This window comes from Loxodonta africana, chromosome 9 (genome assembly GCF_030014295.1).
Source record: "Loxodonta africana isolate mLoxAfr1 chromosome 9, mLoxAfr1.hap2, whole genome shotgun sequence".
NCBI lineage: Eukaryota > Metazoa > Chordata > Mammalia > Proboscidea > Elephantidae > Loxodonta > Loxodonta africana.
In genome coordinates, this window is record NC_087350.1 from 53,552,609 (window position 1) to 53,574,516 (window position 21,908).

At 38.9% G+C, this 21,908-nt stretch overlaps 1 protein-coding gene across 2 annotated transcripts; it reads right to left on the reverse strand.

Moving 5' to 3' along the window:
- Positions 1–562: 562 nt before the first annotated feature.
- On the reverse strand, positions 563–21,668 carry LOC100669645 (olfactory receptor 1J21-like). 2 transcript variants are annotated; one of them, XM_003407474.3, is made up of 2 exons: positions 21,011–21,668; positions 563–1,588 (listed from the first exon to the last, which is right to left on the reverse strand). In XM_003407474.3, exons 1-2 carry the CDS (start codon positions 21,501–21,503, stop codon positions 591–593), a joined length of 1,491 nt encoding a protein of 496 aa, XP_003407522.2. In that variant the 5' UTR covers positions 21,504–21,668; the 3' UTR covers positions 563–590. The 2 variants fall into 2 exon arrangements, with proteins under 2 accessions (XP_003407522.2, XP_064147558.1); XM_064291488.1 differs by lacking the exon at positions 21,011–21,668 and having other exon boundaries at positions 563–1,659.
- Positions 21,669–21,908: the final 240 nt, after the last annotated feature.

Genomic DNA, 21,908 nt, shown 5'->3' on the forward strand with positions numbered 1-21,908 from the left:
CTCTGAGAAAATGGTCCTCTTAGCACATGCCTCAGAGTTGTCCACTCAGTGCATAAGATAGCTGGGATTTGTTTCCTCCTGTCCTTGACTAAGAGATTCATCTAGGGTCATTAAATCCCTATCCTATCTGGCCTGTCCAAGAGTAGACAGAGTTTGCACCTGTTCTCAAAGGAAGTAAAATAGTTCTCTGGAAAGAGTAATAGGTATTCTCAGTAAGAAGTCATCAGCATGGACAAGGCTGGGAATGCCACAGGAATATGAGAAGTGTATCAGTTAACTTTGTGGGGAAAACAAAACAAACCACAGTGGCTTAAAACAACAATCATTTTATTTGCTCACAATTCTATGGGTCAGCTGAGCAGCACAAGACAGGGGTGAATTGACTGTGACTGGATGTTCTAGAAATTTTCCATAACAACTGTAGGTCTCACTTGGTACGACCAGGATGGTTGGGGCAGCTGAAGTGTCCATTCCTGTGGTCTTTCATTCTCTGTTAGACTAGCATGTGTTTCTTCACACAGCAGTCTCTGGGTCCCCCCCCCCAAAAAAGCCACCATGCACAGCTCTTTTCAAGACTCTTAGCATGTTTGCTAGCATCTTATTAAACAAAACAAGTCACAACACCTATCTAAATTCAGTGCACAGTATGGTGAAAATGTTCTTCTTTTGAGTATATTTCCCAAAGCTCCTTTCATGTCCCGATTCCTCAGACTATAGATAAAAGGATTTAGCATGGGAGTGACCACAGTGTATAATATAGCCACAATGACATCTTTGTCATTAGAGTTCCTGAATGAGGGGAAAAAGTACAACCCAATAATAGCCCCATAGTATAGAGACACCACGGAGAGGTGGGAGCCACAGGTGGACAAGGCTTTGCAGATTCCCTTGGTTGAGGGAACTCTCAGGATAGTGGACCCAATGCAGCCATAAGAGACCAGGATGCATATGAATGGAAGGGTAATGACCATGACCCCCACAATGAGGATTGCCAGCTTATTTGTTGAGGTGTCTGAGCTGGACAGTTTAAGTAAGGCAGAGAGGTCACAGAAGAAGTGGGGAATAGTGTTGTCTCCACAGAAAGAGAGACAAGCCAACAGCAGTGTGTGCAATAGTGCACTGGCAAAGGATAAGACCCAGGACATAATTACTAGCAGGAAACACAGGCTCCGACTCATGATAGTGGTATAGTGGAGGGGGTAACAAATGGCCACGTACCTGTCATAGGCCATTGAGGTGAGAAGGAAGCTGTCAATACCACCAAAAAATAAGAAAAAATACACCTGAGAAATGCACCCAGCATATGAGATGGATTGATTCTGCATTTGCATGTTCATCAGCATCTTTGGTGCTGTGACTGATGAGAAAGAGATGTCAGTGAGGGCCAAGTGGCTGAGGAAGAAGTACATGGGGGTGTGGAGGCGAGAGTCCAGCCTGATGAGCAGGATGATGAACAGGTTCTCCAGAACGGTGGTGAGGTAGATGCCCAGGAACAGAGCATAGTATATGCCCTGCTGCTCTGGACAGATGGGGAGCCCCAGAAGGAGGAATTCTGACAGACTGCTCTGATTATCCCTCTTCATCCCGTCTTCTCTTTTGCTGTAGATCAAGAGAGAGAGGGCAATGTGAAAGAATAAGAAATCATTGTGATGGTCATACAATAAGAACATGTATTTGGACTTCTCAGTGTATGTATCTGGAATATTTCATAACTCATGCTCCACAAATGAGAGTCAGTAACAGTATGACTACAGGCTATTATGGGTCCATCTAGAAATCAGCAAAAGCCTCTTTTGGAGGAACGATGACACAACAGAATGATTTATCTGATCAGACCAGGCTGAAATAAAAAAACCAGTGTGCAAGGCTAAGTAACTAACTGGTTGTTAGAAAAGCCATTTTTAAAAAATTTTAAAACTTGCCATCGAGTTGATTCCAACTCATGGCAATCTCAGGTGTTACAGAGTAGAACTGCACTCCATAGGGTTTTCAAGGCTGTGACATTTCAGAAGCAGATCACCACTCCTTTCTTCTGAGACACTGCTGGATGGGTTCACACTGCCAACTTTTCAGTTAATAACTGAACACAGACTACGAGAGAGTGAGAATCTAATTGGTCTTTCATCCTCCTTTAACCTCTCTCTCTCTATTCTTCTCTCACACTCTTTGGTTAATGTTTCATTTCCACAGATTGCGTAGGATAAGACAATCCACCGGGCTGCACTGCATCTCCCAGAAATCTGGATTTGCTCACTTGATAAGAAACATTATATGCAACTAGCCAAGGCAAGGACTTTAAGGATGGGAACCTATGTCAATAACATAAAGAAATAAGTGGCATATCTTACAGTATAGCTATCAGTCTTTCCTTAACAAAATTTTTTCCCACTCCTCAACATTTTCAGTCTACTCTCAGCCTTTCTCTGGGATTTTCAAAGAATGGGGAGAAAAGAAGTCTAACTTTTCTTCCAAGTTCCTACCTTACTTTCTCCCTCAATTCACTCCAGAGTTCTCTTTTTGAAGTCCTCAAAACACCAGGAAAGTCATTGGCTTTACCAGTCCCATCCTAGACTTGTCAAAGAAGAGGCCCTTTATAAGTGTTTGTTCAACCTACTTTACCAAATAACACCTTATCATTTTCCCATGATTTTACCCTAGCTTTTATACCCGTGACTCACACCTGATATTTTTCTTGTAATATTTGTAACACTTCTATTCTGCTATCATCTGCTGTCATTCCTTTCTCTTTCTGCTTCATGTCCATTAGTCTTAGACTTGCATATATGAACCTTTACAAAATAATAAGAAATAAGGACATGATGGTTCTAGTTACTAAAAAAAGAACTAGCGTAATACGTAAGGGCTCCTAACCAATCTCAAGGTCCTTCTCTGCTAGCTGAGAGGTACCTCGCTGTAGGAGTCACCAGTCGTTTGGGGTTAAGTAAAGATTTCTTTTTCTACAAATTCTCTCAATTGACTGACATGACCTTTAAAATCCCTAGGTCTTCAGTCCTCTACATTAAAAATCCTGTCAGTAATTGCTTTCACCGCACTATACAAAGTGAAAAATGTTAAATTGGCAAATGTTATATCTCTGTTTTTTTCTCTCAAGAAGATCTAGAATCCAGTAAAACTGGTGGAGCCTCTAAGAGTCTCAAAGATACATTGAGAAGAGTTATCTGATCACAGCCAAACAAGGCTGATCTATTCAGACACTTCTGTTCACAGCTCCTGAGCAGTGGGTATGATGGGATCTAACTTTAAAAGCATGGAGAGAACCACAGAGGAAAAGACCCCAAACCTCCAAATTAGAGAAAAACAACAAATAGTGACTAAATTTTCCCTTGGCTTCCCTTGTGGGAAGAACCGTTTGTTGACAGCAGGCAATAGGCAAGTTCACCCTTGGGGAATAATGATAATAACCACAAAATATGTACTAGGAACTTAATGATTCACCAAACTTTTTGCCTTCTCAGTTTACACCAGGGAAAATGTGATTAAAGGAGCCCATAATAAGCCAAGTTGGAGGATGTAACCCGAGTTTCTTGCCTCTAAGCCCCACATCATTTCTAGAATTCCTCCTTTGCACCAATATTAGGTCTTGTCGATTTTTGTTTTTTTCGTTTTTGCCATTATACTGGGTTTGCAATCAGACCTTATTTTGGTTTTACTGCACTTTGCATTTCTGTGTTGACAAGGGGGCTGGGCACTTATTCATGTGCTTATTGAATCTATTTTCCCTTGCAAAATGTTTGTTCAAGTCTTTTGTATTTGAGTTGTTTACCTTTCTTATTATTGAGCTGCAGAAGATCTTTATATATTCTTGATACAACTCCTTAGTTTTATATTTGTGTGTGTGTGTGTGTAATATTTTCTGTGGGTTGCCTACTTATTTTCTTGGAAGTGTCATTTGATAGTCATACTTTTTAATTTTGATGAATTCTAATTGATCATTTTTTCTTTTGCATCTAGTTTTCTGTGTTCTCCCTAAGAAATCTTTCCTTCTCCAACATCACAAAGATGTTCTTTTTTCTTTTCTTCTAGAAGTTTTGTTGTTTTGGCTTTTACATTTAAGTCAGTCTGTACTCTTGTATCTGGCTGCTTTTGATCGACAAACATCTTCTGATTTCCTCAATGTTGCTTAAAAAAATTTCTAATTTTCCTTTTAATTTCTTCTTTAACTTGGAAGCTAGTTAATTTTTTTTTAAGCTGTTGTAAATTATTTAGTTTATTTTCCATAAATCCTTCTCTTATTGATTTCTAACTTAGTTTCATAGTGGTCAGAACACTTAGTAAGTGTCTTAGTTATGTGATGCTGCTATAACAGACATACCACAAGCAGATGGCTTTCAAAAGAGAAATTTATTCTCTCACTGTTTAGGAGGCTAGAAGTCCAAATTAATAGTGCCAACCCCAGGGGAAGTCTTTCTGTCTTTGTCAGTTCTGGAGGAAGGTCCTTGTCCTCAATCTTCCACTGGTCTAGGAGCTTCTCAGCACAGGAACCCTGTGTCAAAAGGACATGCTCCACTCCCGGTCTTGCTTTCTTGGTGGTACGAATTCCCCCTTTTTAAAATTTTGTTGTGTTTTAGGTAAAAGTTTACAGGACAAATTAGTTTCTCATTCAAACTCTTATACACAGACCATTTTATGACATTGGTTGCAATGTGTCAGCACTCTCCCCCGTTTCCATTAGCCCTGGGTTTCCCATGTCCATTCGTACAGGTTTCCTGTACCTTCCTGCCTTCTTGACTTGGCTTTTGGGCAGGTGTTTCCCATTTGGTCTCCTATACTTGATTGAACTAAGGAATAACTTCCCCATGTGTGTTCTTGTTTGTTTTATAGGCCTGTCTAATCTTTGGCTGCTCTTCCTTGTAGTCATATAGATATTAGCCTATCACGGAAAGCATTGTCTTTCAGGATAGATCTTGAAATGTCCTTTTTTATTATATTTTATTTTAAAAGATTTTTATTTGCTGTTTAATTTAACACATGGATGTGGCAAAAAAAAATCAAATTATGCTAAAGGTTAATAACAAAGCCAATAATGCCCCACTTCACTCACTCCCACACTACATCCTGGTACCATATATGACCAATTCCAATGCTTTCAGGTATGGAAGTATTCTGTTTGGCAATGAATGCAATGCCATTCCTCTTCAAGTTGTTATTCTGGGCATAGGAGACCATATGACTGTTCAGTTCAAAACAGCCAACGCCAGTCTATTTCAGCTCACTAATGCCTAGCTTAAGCATTCCATTTCATTTTTAATGAGTTCCGATTTTCCTAGATTTATACTTCCTACATTCTTCATTCTGATTATTAATGGATGTTTGCGGCTGTTTCTTCTTGTTTTGAGTCATGTCACATCAGCAAATGAAAACCCTGAAAGCTTGACTCTATCCATGTCATTAATGACAACTCTAGTCTGAGGAGGCAGCCCTTCCCCGGTCGTCTGTTGAGTGCCTTCCAACCTGAGGGGCTCATCTTCTGGCACTATGTCAGACAAAGTTTCACTGCTATTCGTAAGGTTTTCACTGCCTAATTCTTTTCAGAAGTAGACTGTCAGGTCCTTCTTCCTAGTCTGTCCTAGTCTGGAAGCTCAGCTGAAACCTATCCGCCATGAGTGACCCTGCTGCTATTTGAATACCAGTGGCATAGCTTCCATCATCACAGCAATAAGAAAGCCCTCACAGTAATACAAACTGACAGTTAATACAACCATTACTCAAATTTACGCACCAACCACTAAGGCCAAAGGTGAAGAAATAGAAGTTTTTTGTTTTTTTTTTTTTTTACCAACTTCTGGAGTCTGAACTTGATCAAATATGCAATCTGGATGCATTGATAATTACTGGCGATTGGAATGGGAAAGTTGGTAACAATGAGGAAGGATCGGTAGTTGGAAAATATGGCCTTGGTGACAGAAATTACCCCTGAGAATACATGATGGAATTTTGCAAGATGAATGACTTCTTCATTGCAAATACCTTTTTTCAACAACATAAATGGTGACTATGCACGTGGACCTTGCCAGTTGAAATACGCAGGAATCAAATCGACTATGTCTGTGGAAAAACATGATGGAAAAGCTAAATATCATCAGTCACAACAAGGCCAGAGCTGACTGTGGACAATCAATTGCTCATATTCAAGTTCAAGTTGAAGCTGAAGAAAATTAGAACAAGTCCATGAGAGCCAAAGTACCACATTGAGTATATCCCACCTGAATTCAGAACCCATCTCAAGAATAGATTTGATGCCTTGAACACTAATGGCTGAAGACCAGACAAGTTGTGAAACGACATCAAGGACGTCATACATGAAGAAAGCAAGGGGTCATTCAAAAGAAAGGGTAGGAACGAAAGATCAAAATGAATGTCAGAAGAGACTCTGAAACTTGCTCCTGAAACTCAAGTGGCTAAAGAGAGAGGAAGAAATGATAAAATAACAGAGCTGAACAGAAAATTTCAAAGGGAGACTCCAGAAGACAAAATAAAGTATTATAATGACATATGCAAAGACCAGGAGTTAAAAAACAAAAGGGAAGAATACGCTCGTCATTCTCCAGCTGAAAGAACCTAAGAAAACATTCAAGCCTCAAGTTGCAATATTGAAAGATCCTCCAGGGAAAATGTTAAATGGTGCAGAAAGCATTGAAAGAAGATGTAAGGAATACGCAGAGTCATCATATCAAAAATAATTCTTCCATGTTCAACCATTTGAGGAGGTAACACATGATTAGGAACTGATGGTAATGAAAGAAGAGGTCTGAGCTGCACAGAAGGCACTGGCAAAAAACAAGGATCTAGCAATTCATGGAATACCAGTTGAGATGTTTCAACAAACAGATGTAGCACTGGAAGTGCTCACTGATCTATGCCAAGAAATTTGGAAGATAGCTACCTGGACAACGTACAGGAAGAGATCCATATTTATGCCTACCCCACAGAATGGTGATCCAACTGAATACAGAAATCATCCAACGATAGCATTAATATCGCACACAAGTAAAAGTTTGCTGAAGATCATTCAAAAGCAGCTGCAGCAGTACACTGACAAGGAGCTGCCCAAAATTCAAGCCAGGTTCAGAAAAAATCATGGAGTGAGGGATATCATTGCTGATGTCAGAAGGATCTCAGCTGAAAGCAGAGAATACCAGAAAGATGTTTACCTGTGTTTTATTGACTATGCAAAGACATTCCACTGTGTGGGTCATAAAAAATTATGGATAATATTGTGAAGAATGGGAGTTCCAGAACACTTAATAGTGCTCATGAGGAATCTGTACAGAGACCAAGAGGTAGTCCTTCAAACAGAACAAGGGGATACTGCCTGGTTTAAAGTCAGGAAAGATGTGTGTCGGGGTTGTATCCTTTCAACTTACTTATTCAATCTGCATGCTGAGTAAAGAATCTGAGAAGCTGGACTATATGAAGAAGAATGGGACATCAGCATTGGTGGAAGGCTCATTAACAATTTGGGTTATGCAGATGACACAACCTTGCTTGTTGAAAGTGAAGAGAACTTGAAGCACTTGTAGATCAGACTACAGCCTTCAGTATGGATTACACCTCAGCATAAATAAAACAAAAATCCTCACAGCTCGACTAATAAGCAACATCATGATAAATGAAGAAAATATTGAAGTTACCAAAGATTTCGTTTTACTTGGATCTACAATCAATACCAGTAGAAGCAGCAGTCAAGAAATCAAATGACGTATTGAGTTGGACACATCTGCTGCAAAAGACCTCTTGAAAGTGTTAAAAACCAAAGATGTCACCGCGAGGACTAAGGTGAGCCTCAGCCAGATCATGGTGTTTTCAATCGCCTCATATGCATGCAAAAGCTGGACAATGAATAAGGAAGGCAGCTGGTGATAGTGGCAGGGCATCACCTAGTACTGGGCTCAGGCTGGTGGAGGCTCTGGTTCACATGGTCCATTATACCTTTGGAGTAATATTTTCCTTGCGTCTTTTGTTTTCTTCATTCTTCTTTGCTCCGAATGTGATGGGACCAATAAATGTATTTTAGATTTTTTTTTTTATTGTTGCAAACCATACACAACCTAGCATTGGCCCATTCATCCCTTTTCTGTATGTACAGCTTATTGACATCAGTTACATCAGTCATGCTGTGTAAGCTTCACCCATATTTCCCATTTATATAAACAAAAAGTGACTATTACCTAGAATGTACTTCTCCCTTTCTCCCCCCTCACCCCTGTAACCAGTAATGAACAAATGAACATTAGTTTCCGTATAATTACCTATTCATGTCATTTCATAAAAGTAAGAATATACAAAAAAATATGTAAGATTTGCTTTTTTGTGATTGACTTATTTTGTTCAACATAAAGTCTTCCAGATTTGTCCATATTGTAAGATTTTTCAGTAACTCATTTTACTTCATCACGGAGTAGTATTGCACTATATGTATGTATGCACATTTTACTCATCCATTCATTCATTGATGGGCACTTGGATTGTTTCTATCTTTTTGCTGTTATTAATTAGTGCTTCAATGAACATAGGTGTGCATATGTCTGTTCATGTAATTTCTATTAAATCCCTAGGGCATATACTTAGCAGTGGAATTGCTGGGTCATTATTAGTAGTATTTTAAATAAACTGTCTTAGGCTGGGTTCTCTAGAGAAGCAAAATGAGTAAAGAGTATAAATGTTTATATAGAGAGATTTTTATTTAAAAAATGGCTCCGGCAATTGTAGAGGCTGAAACTTAGCAAGTCCATGGGTCAGGTTAGAAGCCTCTCCTGATAGAGCCTGGCAAACCCAAGATTAGTAGGTCAGACAGCAGGGCTCTTCTTCACAGGTGTGAAGATCACTAAGTTCCAAGATCAGCAGGCAAGATGGCTGGTAAGCTGCTAGCTCAAGTCCCAAGAAGCAGAGGTCAGAAGAACAGGAGTCAGCTGCAGGATCCAGAGCTAGCAATATCTCTGAGCCTTGCCAGAAAATTCACTTATATTCCGTGCAGGTCAAACCCCCAAGGAAACTCCCTTTCAACTGATTAAACACACACAGCTGATCCCATCATGGAGGTGATCACATTATATCAAATCTCATTACGGAAGTTATCCCATCATCACATGACTGCCAAACTACATCATAACTGTCAAAACACTGAGAATCATGGCCCAGCCAATTTGACACACAATCTTAATGATCACAGTATGACTGGAATACTTTTAAATTTACTGAGACTTTTTTAATGGCCCAAAATACACTCTGTCTTGGTTAATATTAAAAACTATATAATCAGGTTTTTTCTGGGGGGAGGAGTTAAGAATATCCTATAAATATCAATTAAATTGATCCATTTGTTGTTGCTGTTAGCTGTCATCCAGTCAATTTCAACTCATGGTGACCTAATACTTAATATAACAAAACATTGATCAGTTCATAGGATTGTTCAAATCTACTATATCTTTATTGATTTTCTGTCCACCTATTATATCGATTATGGAAAGAGGCTTCTGGAATGATTCAGCTGTAATTGTGAATTTGTCTTTTTCTCCTCTATTGGTTTTTAATTCACATATTTTTAAAATTTTTATTGTGCTTTAAGTGAAAGTTGACAAATCAAGTCAGACTCTCATACAAAAATTTATATACACCTTGCTATATACACCTAATTGCTATTCCTCTAATGAGACAACACACTCCTTCCTTCCACTCTCTCTTTTTGTGTCCATTCAACCAGCTTCTGACCCCCTCTATCCTCTCATCTTCCTTTCAGCCAGGCGATACCAACATAATCTCATGTGTCTACTTGATCCAAGACCATTGTCTATCACATAGTCCATTCCAATCCCTGTCTGAACAGTTGTCTTTGGGAATGGGTCCTGTCGTGGACTAACAGAAGGTCTGGGGACCATGACCTCTGTGGTCATTCTAATCTCAGTCAGACCATTAAGTCTGGTCTTTTTATGAGAACGTGGGGTCTGTATCCCACTGCTCTCCTGCTCCCTCAAGGGTTCTCTGTTGTGTTCCCTGTCAGGACAGTCATCAGTTGCAACTGGGCACCATCTAGTTCTTCTGGTCTCAGGCTAAGGTAGTCTATGCTTTATGTGGCCCTTTCTGCCTCTTGGGCTCATAATTACCTTGTGTCTTTGGTGTTCTTCATTTTCCTTCGGTCCAGTTGGGTTGAAACCAATTGACGCATCTTATATGGGCGCTTGCTAGCATTTAAGACCCAGATGCCACTCTCTGAAGTGGGATGCAGAATGTGTTCTTAATAGATTTTATTATGCCAATTGACTTAGATGTCCCCTGAAACCATGGTCCCCAAACCCCCATCCCTGCTATGATGGCCTTCAAAGAGTTCAGTTTATTCAGGAAACTTCTTTGCTTTTGGTTTAGTCCCGATGTGCTGACCTCTCCTGTATTGTGTGTTGTCTTTCCTTTCACCTAAAATAGTTCTTATCTACTATCTAATTAGTGAAACCCCCTCTCCCTCCCTTCTTCCCTCCATCCCCCTTCTCGTAACCACCAAAGAATATTCTCTGTTTAAAATATTTCTTGAGTTCTTATAATAGTGGTCTTATACAATATTTGTCCTTTTGCAACTGTCTAATTTCACTCAGCATGATGCCTTCCTGACTCCTCCATGTTATGAAATGTTTCACGAATTCGTCATTATTCTTTATCAATGCATAATATCCCCTTGTGTGAATATACCATAATTTATTTATCATCTGTTGATGGGCACCTTGGTTGCTTTCATCTTTTTGCTATTGCAAACAGTGCTGTAATGAACATGGGTGTGCATATATCTGTTCGTGTAAAGGCTCTTATTTCTCTAGGGTATATTCCAAAGAGTGGGATTGCTGGATAGTATGGTAGTTCTACTTCTAGTTTTTTAAGGCAGTGCCAAATCAATTTCCAAAGTGGTTGTACCATTTTATATTCCCACCAGCAGTGTATAAGTGTTCCAATCTCTCCACAACCTCTCCAACATTTATTATTTTAAGTTTTTTGGATTAATGCCAGCCTTGTTGGCGTGAGATAGAATCCCATAGTAGTTTTCATTTGCATTTCTCTAATGGCTAATAATCGTGAGCATTTCCTCATGTATCTGTTAGCTACCTGAATGTCTTCTTTAGTGAAGTGTCTGTTCATATCCTTTGCACATTTTTTAATTGGGTTCTTTGTCTTTTTGTAGTTGAGTGTTTGCAGTATCCTGTAGAGTTTAGAGATTAGGCACTGATCTGAAATGCCATAGCTAAAAACTTTTTCCCAGTCTGTAAGTAATCTTTTTACTCTTTTGGCAAAGTTTTTGGATGAGCATAGGTGTTTGATTTTTAGGAGCTCTCAGTTATCTAGTTTCTCTTCTGCATTGGTGGTAATGTTTTGTTACTGTTTATGCCATGTATTAGGGATCCTAGCATTGTTCCTATTTTTTCTTCTACGATCTTTATTGTTTTAGATTTTATATTTAGGTCTTCAATCCATTTTGAGCTAGTTTTTGTGCATGGAGTGAGGTATGGGTCTTGTTTCATTTTTTTGCAGATGGATATCCAGTTATGCCAGCACCATTTGTTAAAGAGACTGTCTTTTCCACATTTAACTGACTGGGCTTTTGCCAAATATCAGCTGCTCGAATGTGGATGGGTTTATGTCTGGATTCTCAATTCTATTCCATTTGTCTATGTATCTGTTTTAGCACCAGTACCAGGCTGTTTTGACTACTATGGTGGTATAATAGGTTCTAAAATCAGGTAGAGTGAGGCCTCCCACTTTGTTCTTCTTTTTCAGTAATGCTTTACTTATCCAGGGCCTCTTTCCCTTTCATATGAATTTGGTGGTTTGTTTCTCCATCTCATTAAAAAATGTCATTGGAATTTGGATTGGAATTGCATTGTATCTATAGATCTTTTTTGGTAGATTAGACATTTTTACATAGTCTTTCTATCCATGAACAAGGTATGTTTTTCCATTTATGTGGGTCTCTTTGGTTTCTTGCAGTAGTGTCTTGTAGTTTTCTATCTGTAGGTCTTTTATATCTCTGGTAAGATTTATTCCTAAATATTTTATCTTCTTGGGGGCTACCGTAAATGGTATTGATTTGGTGGTTTTCTCTTCGATGTTCTTTTTGTTGGTGTAGAAGAATCCAACTGATTTTCGTATGTTTATCTTGTATCCTGATACATTGCTGAGCTCTTCTCTTAGTTTCAGTAGTTTTCTTCAGGATTCTTTAGGGTTTTCTGGGTATAAGATCAGGTCATCTGCAAGGAGGGATATTTTTACTTCTTCCTTACCAATCTGGATGCCCTTTATTTCTTTATTTAGCCTAATTGCTATGGCTAGAACTTCCAGCAAAATGTTGAATAAGAGTGGTGATAAAGGGCATCCTTGTCTGGTTCCCAGTCTCAAAGGGAATGCTTTCAGACTCTCTCTGTTTAGGATGAGGTTGGCTGTTGGCTTTGTATAAACGCCCTTTATTATGTTGAGGAATTTTCCTTCCAGTCCTATTTTGCTGAGAGTTTTTATTATGAATGTGTGTTGAACTTTGTCAAATGCCTTTTCTGCATCAATTGATAAAAATCATGTGGTTCTTTTATTTTATTTACATGATGGATTACATTAATTGTTTTTCTTATGTTGAACCATCGCTGCATACCTGGTATAAACTGCACTTGGTCATGGTGAATTAGTTTTTTGATATGTTGCTCAATTCTATTGGCTAGAATTTTGTTGAAGATTTTTGCATCTAAGTTCATAAGGGATCCCAGTGGGTCTGCAATTTTCTTTTTTTGTGGTGTCTTTATCTGTTTTTGGTATCAGGGATATGCTGGCTTCATAGGATGAGTTTGGGAGTATTCCGTCCTTTTCTACGTCCTGAAATACCTTTAGTAGTAGTAGTGGTGGTGTAAATTCTTCTCTGAAAGTTTGGTGGAGCTCTGCAGAGAAGACGTCCAGGCCAGGGCTTTTTTTGTTGTTGTTGTTGTTAAGAGATTTTTTTATTATTTTTTCAATCTCTTCTTTGGTTATAGCTGTTCTTAGTTGTTCTACCTCTGTGTTAGTTTAGGTAGTTAGTGTGTTTCTAGGAATTCATCCGTTTATTCTAGGTTTTCAAATTTGTTAGAGTACAATTTTTCATAGTAATCTGATGTGATTCATTTAATTTCATATAGGCCTGTTAAATATCCCCGATATCATTTTTTATTTGGGTTATTTGCTTCCTCTCCTGTTTTTCTTTTGTCAGTTTGGGCAATGGTTTATCAATTTTGTTGATTTTTTCAAAAAACCAGCTTTTGGTCTTGTTAATTCTTTCAATTCTTTTTCTATTTTCTATTTTGTTTAGCTCTGCTCTAATCTTCATTATTTGCTTTCTCCTGGTGGCTGAGGGTTTCTTTTGTTGCTCACTTTCTATTTGTTCAAGTTGTAGGGATAATTCTTTGATTTGGGCCTTTTTTTCTTTTTGTATGTATGCATTTATTGACATAAATTGACCTCTGAGCACTGCTTTTGCTGTGCCCCAAAGGTTCTGTTAGGCAGTTTTTCATTCTCATTGGATTCTCTGAATTTCTTTATTCCATCCTTAATGTCTTCTATAACCCAGTCTTTTTTGAGCAGGGTACTGTTCAGTTTCCAAGTGTTTGATTTCTTTTCCCTGCTTTTTCTGTTATTGATTTCTACTTTAATGGCCTTGTGGTCACAGAAGATGCTTTGTTATATTCTGATGTTTTGGATTCTGCTAACCCTTGCTTTAAGACCTAATATGTGGTCTATTCTAGAGAATGTTACTTGTGCACTAGAAAAGAAAGTATACTTGGCTGTTGCTGGGTAGAGTGTTCTGTATATGTCTATAAGGTCAATTTCGTTGATTGTGGCGTTTAGATCTTCCATGTCTTTATTGAGCTTCTTTCTGGATGTACTGTCCTTCACCGAAAGTGGTGTGTTGAAGTCTCCTAGTATAATTGTGGAGCTGTCTATCCCACTTCTCAAAGCTGTTAGAGTTTGTTTATGTATCTTGCATCCCTGTCATTGACTGCATATATTTTTAATATGGTTACACCCTCCTGGTATATTGCCCCTTTAATCATTATATAGTGTCCTTCTTTATCCTTTGTGGTGGATTTAACTTTAAAGTCTATTTTGGCAGAAATTGTTATTGCCACTCTTACTCTTTTTTGATTGTTGTTTGTTTGATATATTTTTTTCCATCCTTTGAGTTTTAGTTTGTTCGTGTCTCTAAGTCTAGGTGTGTTTCTTGTATGCAGCATATAGGTGGTTCATGTTTTTTTTAGTGCATTCTGCCACTCTCTGTCTGTTTATCAGTGCATTTAGTCCATTAACATTCAGAGTAATTATGGATAGGCATGAGTTTCGTGTTGTCATTTTGATGTCTTTTTTTGTGTGTTGTTGACGGTTTCTTTTTCCCACTTAATTTTTTATGCTGAGTAGTTTATCCTTATCTATTGTCTTTTCCTCTTCTTGTTCTTGATTTTGTTTCTGCTGAGTCTCTATTTTTTTCTTGTATTTTATTTTGATGAGTAGGAGAGTTAAACTCCTTTGTGGTTACCTTAATGTTTACCTCTATTTTTCTAAGTTTAAACCTAACTTTTATTTCTTCATATTGACTTTTCTTCCTCTCCGTATGAAAGATCTATGACTACATTTCTTATTCCATCTTTATTAATTTAATGTTATCTTCTTTTACATAATGACATCGATGTTTCCCTGTTTTGAGCTTTTTTTATCTTGATTTATTTTTGTGATTTCTGTGTCTGGGTTAACATCTGACTGCTCTGTTCCCTGTTCTAGTCTTGGGGTGATACCTGATATTATTGATTTTCTAACCAAAGAACTCCCTTTAGTATTTCTTGTAGGTCTGGTTTGGTTTTTATGAATTGCCTAAACTTCTGTTATCTGGAAGTGTCCTACTTTCACCTTCATATTTGAGGGACAGTTTTGCTGGATATATGATTCTTGGCTGGCAATTTTTTTCCTTCAATGCTTTATATATGCCATCGCATTGCCTTCTTGCCTGCATGGTTTCTGCCAAGTAGTTGAGCTTATTCTTATTGACTGTCCTCTGTAGGTGACTTTTCATTTATTCCTAGCTGCTCTTAAAATTCTCTATTTATCATTGGTTTTGGCAAGTTTGATTATAATATGTCTTGGTGACTTTCTTTTAACATCTACCTTATGTGGAATTCAATGAGCATCTTGGATTGATATCTTCTCATCTTTCACAATACCAGGGAAGTTTTCTGCCAACAAATCTTCAACAATTCTGTCTGTATTTTCTGTTATCCCTCCCTCTTCTGGTACTCCAATCACTCATAGGTTATTTCTCTTGATAAAGTCCCACATCATTCTTCATTTTTTTTGGTTCTTTTATCTGATTTTTATTCAAATACATTGGTGCCAAGTTCTTTATTTTCAATCTCACCAATTCTGCCTTCCACTTTCTTGATTCTGCTCCTCTGACTTTCTGTTGAGTTATCTAATTCTGTAATTTTATCGTTAATTTTCTGAATTTCTGATTGCTGTCTCTTTACAGATTCTTGCATCTTATTAAATTTTTTATTATGCTCTTGAATAACCTTTTTAATTTCTTCAACTCTTTTATCTATGTGTTCCTTGGCTTGTTCTGCATATTGCTAGATCTCCTTCCTGATGTCTTGAAGGGTTCTGTATATTAATCTTTTGAATTCTGCATCTGGTAATTCCAGGAAGGAACCTTCATCCAGAAGATCCTTTGATTCTCTGTTTTGAGAGCTTGTTGAAGCAATCACGGTCAGTTTCATTAGGTAGTTTGATATTGACTGTTTTCTCTGAGCCATCTATTAGTTATTGTATTAGTTTATTTATGTTTGCTTACTGTATCCTAGTTTCTTGCTCTTTTTTTTTTTTTGATACGCCCACATGGGTTGCTCGAGTGAGCTAGCTTGACTATTTTCACTTCTGGAGCACAGACATTGTGTCATCACATGGCTAGGGCTGTTATCAGGTATATGAGCTTATAAGTCCATTCACTTTTCTTGTGTGGATTCAGCTAAGGTGTCCAGGTAGCTGGTCATCAAGTATGTGGTACAGGCTCTGTTCTACAGTCTTAGAGGGGCAGGGGTGATTGGTGTAAGTACCAGTATCTGGTTCCAGCAGGGGGTCTCACTCTGAACAAGGCAGGCAGCTGAAAACCATCCCACAAGTGTCTCTGAGAAAAGTGCATCCCTGTTCCTTAGGGCGTACAGGTGAGTGGGTTCTCCAGATGGACCATGGGCACCTAATGCTTTTTGTTGTGAGGACTGGGAGGTACCAGTTATCCTTGGACCCCTGTATCGGGTGGCTGGGAGACCTGAGTGGAGCCACAAATCCTTAGCCCCCTGATGTGGGTAGGTTAGGATCCTGTTTAATAGGCAACAAGCTGTCAAATATCAAACACCTACCTCTCCACCACACAGCTTGAACAGTTGCTGTCTGCCAACAAGGGGCTATTCTCCTGAAATAGGCCCACACAGGTCCATGCAGTGGGAAAGGTATTCAAAGCCCACTGACAGTTTATGCCTGGACAGAAGCAGCTTCTGTCCTGAGCTCCCCAGGTTAGTGGAGCTGGCAAATTATCTTCCCCCCCATTGTGAATTTATTCCTCTCCAAGTCCAGGAGCATGACTCAGTCTGCTCAAATGGGCCTATCTCAGCCCAAGGAAATCAACAGCCACTTAAGCCAGCTTGGGGGCGGAGGGTGTGGTAAAATATACACAAGTTCTTAGCTTTTGCCAAAAGTGCTGTTCTTCTCAGGTTCTGGAGGTGTGAGTAGACTGTGCAGCTGGCTGCCTCTCTCTGAGAAAACTGTGGCCAAACGCTACTATCAGCCCGCTGCCACTGCTCCTGGGATTGGTGCTGAGGGATCCTGGCAATTCAGGTCTGGCAATTCTTCTCCGCTTCTGAACTGTCTCTCTCTCTCCCCCTGCTGCTCAGTCCATTTTCTACCTTTGCCTTTGATGTTCAGGGCTCCTAGCTTGTCATAAAAATAATTGTTTCACTTGATTTTTCAGGTCTTTGTTGTAAAACGGATTGCTGGAAGCATCTGGGTATTCCACCGTCTTGGCACCCCTCTCTTCTTATTTCACTTATTTTGAAACAATTGTTATTATGTACATGAAATTTAGAATTCTTAGCTCCTCTGAATGTCTCAGCCACTTTATCTTTAAGAATGACCCTCTTTATTCTGGATAATATTATTTGCTCTGGAATCTACTTTTTTATATTAATACAGTCACTCTAGCTTGCCTTTAATTAGTGTTAACATAGTGCATTCTTTCCAAACTTTTACTTTTAACCCATTAGTCATAATAATTGTTTTAATGCCCTTATCTGCCCAAATTATCATCTGCATTATTTCTGGGTCAGTCTCTATTGACTGATTTTTTCCTCTTTCTGGGTTGAATTTTACTAACTTTTCCCATCCCTGGTAATATTTGATTGGGTGTAGACCTTGTGAATTTTAACTTGTTGATTTTGGAATTTTTTGTATGCCTACAGATAGTGTTAGCTTTGTTCAGAGATGCAGTTTTGCTACATGGAAAAATTTTTGTCATTTCAGGTCTTGTTTTTAAGCTCTGTTAGGTGGGACCAGAGCTTCACTTAGTCAAGGGTCAATTTTTCCCTGCTACTGAGGCAAGGCACTTCTTAATGCTCCAGCTGATGCTTCCTGAATTCTAAGGTTTTTAACATTCACTGTTGGGAAAAAGCACTATTCCTAGTCACATGTGAGCCCTTAGAACTATTCATTTTATAATTCATCTTAATTTTTCATATTAACAATTGTTTTATGATTTTGTGATACTATCACTGAAAATGTTTCTTACTGCTTAAACAAGCCTACACTAAAGTGGTTTAAAAGTATACTTCATAGCAGGTAAAGACAATCACTAAAGCACTTTGGTGGCTTCACACTTTCCTCATCTCAGTTACTAGGGTCTTAGAGAGTAAGGAGATTAAAGCAAAAGGCAATGTGATTGAAGTCTTTAATCTTGGCATAACTAATCAAGCCAGCTATGCAATATCTGAATAACATAAAGGGCAAAGTACATCCTCTGCTGGTTGGACTAGATGAAGAGCCACAGGGGGAAGAATTTGGATGCACCACTCTGATTCTTCCTTTTCATGCCTATCCTGCTGTCGGTGAAGAAGACTGAAAATATCAGGCACTGAGGAATGGGGAATATCATTAACAAGTGTTCATTGTAACCTTTATCCTCAGGAATGAGTGAATTTACAGAAAAACATCAATCCATTGCCCAGGTATTTTTCTGCTTGAATCTTCAGAATGTCTGTCTAGCAACAGAGACATAAGACTCCAAGCACCAAACAGATCTTATTCTGGGAAAGCCGCTTATTTAACTCTGGGCCAGAGCTGAGTTACCACTGGGATATAGAAGTAAATAACAGACAAAATCATTCCCCTTTGAGTTTTGTATATTAGTGAGAAGCCTATGCCTTAGAGATAAAATAGATTTAGAGTTTATTGTCCAAATTTGGGGAGTATTGGGAGTAAAATGGGGAGCTAATAAAAATGACACTGTAGCAGCAGACATAAAATGATATTTCTCTAGTCATCCAAGAAGGTATAGTCATCTGCTTAAGCAGGGTTTCTTTTCTTAATGAGGTAAAATTTACATGACATAAAATTTACCATGTTAAAGTGTTAGGAAACAGCTCACATCATGACACATAATGGTGCTCCAGAATCCAAAAAGTATCCAAGTCCTTCCCACAAATATCTGAGAGAGCTACACAGATGAATGTAACCGTGAGAAAAAGAATTTGAGTGCAAGTAATTTACTTTGGATGGTTCTAAGATGCAACTTAGGGAAATGGGGAGTAAGACAGAGAAAGCAGGGCAGCAACTGAAGGGTATGCTGTTGAGTAGGTTACTGTTGCAGGTAACACAGAAGAAATCCCCCAAATGTCTCTGAAAGTCAGTACAAAACACTCCTTAAGTTCTTTCACCAAAGGCAGAGGAAACCTAGATATATATTTCCAAACTTCTATCCACAATTTACTGAGGGATTTTTGTAGGAGTATTAACTCTCCACACTTCCAGCCTGTTCCATGCATTAAACCAAGCACGTCTCTAGACAGAAATACCTCAGAAAGTTGTTGGTACTTAGAGTAAGAAGTCGTTGGCATATTCAAAACCACTGAGCACTCAGAGATCTTCACAGGACTTGCCAGATTCTTCATAGTTCATCCCCTTGTCACTCATATTATTCTTTCCCCAAAGCAAGCTCAGTCTGTTACGTTATTGACAGGATATTTGCCATCATCATATGATCAAATCTTGTGTCTTCTTTTCTGCACAGTCTTACTTCCAAAAAAGAAAATAATGGTCTATTTGAATGCCGCTGAGCTTGCTGACTTTCATACACTGTCCTGAATTGTTAGGTGATTGACCTGAGATTGTTATTTTTCTCTACTTTGGTATCTACTATCATTAACAAAGGCCAGCCAACTGCTTGATCTTATAATTGCCAAGTGCCCATATCTTTCAGAGTGGTCTATCCATTTTATAAGGCTGTGCTTCCCTTCACACTGACACATCAGCTCAACTTACGTCAGGTGAGAATTTTAGTAATTATGCTACTTCTGTACTCTACAGCTATCCTCAATCTACCTAACACCAACAATGTGCTCTTCGATCATCAAATTATCCTAAGCCAGAATCCTATCCTGAATGCCTTCATAAGACCACTTTTGTACTTGCTGTCTGAGATAGAGGTCTTCCAGAGCAAGAACCTGAGGAAAGTATTTGAATACAAGTAGTTTTTTGGAAGGTAATTCCAGGAAGATTCAATAAGGGAGTGGAGATCTGAGACATGGAAAGGTAGATGGTCAATACAGTGTATGGCAATAGTAACTTACCACTGAGGGGAACTGGGATTCAGACCTCTGAGAAATGGTTCTCTTAGAACATGTCTCAGGGTTGTCCCACCCAATGTGTAAGATGACTGGGGTTTGATTCCACCAGCTCCTAACTATCTTTGACTAAGATATTCTTCTGAAACTGTTAAATCTCTATCCCATCTGGCCTGCCTGGTAGTGGACAGAGTTTGCACCTGTTCTTAGAAGAAGTAAAACAGTTCTCAGGCAGAGTCATAGGTGTTCACAGTAAGAAGTTAACAGCATGGACAAGGATTGTGAATGCCACAGAAATACGAGAAATGAAACTAACCCAAAACACAGTGGCTTAAAACAACAATGAGTTTATTTGATCATAATTCTATGGTTCAGCTGAGCAGTACTAGGCTGGTCTGGATTGTCTGTGGCTGGATGTTCTAGAAAAACTCCCTAACAACTGTAGGTCTCACTTGATATGGCCAGGATAGTTGGAACAGCTGTAGCGTCTCTTTCTGTGATTTTTCATTCTCTATTTTTTTTTTTTTTTTTTTAGACTAGCATGTGTTTCTTTTCAGGGCAGTTTCTGGGTTCCCAAAGAGCAAGCCACCATGCACATTTCCTTTCCAGCCTCTTAACATGTTTGCAAACACCATATGAACAAAACAAGTCACAACACTTATCTAAATTCAGTGTATACTATGGTGAAAATGTTCTTCTATTGAGTACATTTCCCAGAGCTCCTCTCATGTCCCTATTTCTCAGACTATAGATAAAAGGATTTAGCATGGGAGTAACCAGAGAATATAATACAGCCACAATGATATCCTTGTCATTGGAGTTACTGGATGAGGGGAAAAAGTACAATCCAATAATAGCTCCATAGTATAGAGAAACCACAGAGAGGTGGGAGCCACAGGTGGACAAGGCTTTGCTGATTCCCATGGTTGAGGGCACTCTCAAGATAGTGGACCCAATGCAACCATAAGAGATCAGGATACATATGAATGGAAGGTTAATGACCACCACTCCCACAGCGAGGATAACCTGCTCATTAGTTGACGTGTCTGAGCTGGACAGCTTAAGTAAGGCAGAGAGGTCACAGAAGAAGTGGGGAAGAGTGTTGCCTCCACAGAAAGAAAGACGAGCCAGCAACAGTGTGTGCAATAGAGCACTGGCAAAGGATAAGACCCAGGACAAAATTACTAGCAGGAAACACAGGCTGCGATTCATGATGGTGGTATAGTGGAGGGGGTGACAAATAGCCACGTACCTGTCATAGGCCATTGAAGTAAGAAGGAAACTGTCAATAGCAGCAAAAAATAAGAAAAAATATACCTGAGAAATGCACCCAGCATATGAGATGGATTGATTCTGCATTTGCATGTTCATCAGCATCTTTGGTGCTGTGACTGATGAGAAAGAGATGTCATTGAAAGCCAAATGGCTGAGGAAGAAGTACTTGGGAGTTTGGAGGCACGAGTCCAGCCTGATGAGCAGGATGATGAGCAGGTTTCCTAGCACTGTGGTGAGGTACATGCCCAGGAACAGGGCATAGTATATGTCCTGTTGGTCTGGCCTGATGGGAAGCCCTAGGAGGAGGAATTCTGACAGGCTACTCTGATTATCCCTCCTCATCCTGTTCTTCTCTTTTTCTGTAGATCAAAAAAGAGATGGCAATGTGAAAGAATAAGATATTACTATGATGGTCACATAACCACAATGTGTACTTGAACTACTCAGTGTACGAATCTTGAATATCTCATGCTTTCTGCTCCATTAATGACAGTCAGTAACAGTCTAATCTTGGGCTATTATGGGTCTATCTAGAAATCAACAAAAGCATTTTGGAACAAAAGCATTTGGAGAAGCACCATGAAACCTCAGAATGATTTATCAGGTCAGATCAGGTTGAATCTTGAGATTAAGAATCTAGTGTGCAAGGCGAAGTAATTAACTGGTTGTTAGAAAGACTATTAAAATAAAATAAAATTTAAAAATTGCCATTGAGTTGATTCCAACTGATGGCAACCCCATGTGTTA

Bases quoted from the DNA above. Each gene is read 5' to 3' on its own strand.
- LOC100669645 (XM_003407474.3), bottom strand. From the start codon at position 21,503: ATGAGGAGGGATAATCAGAGTAGCCTGTCAGAATTCCTCCTCCTAGGG. The intron at 1,589-21,010 runs GTCTTTCTTTCT...GCAAAAGAGAAG, and splicing joins GCACACACTGTTGCTGGCTC to ACGGGATGAAGAGGGATAAT.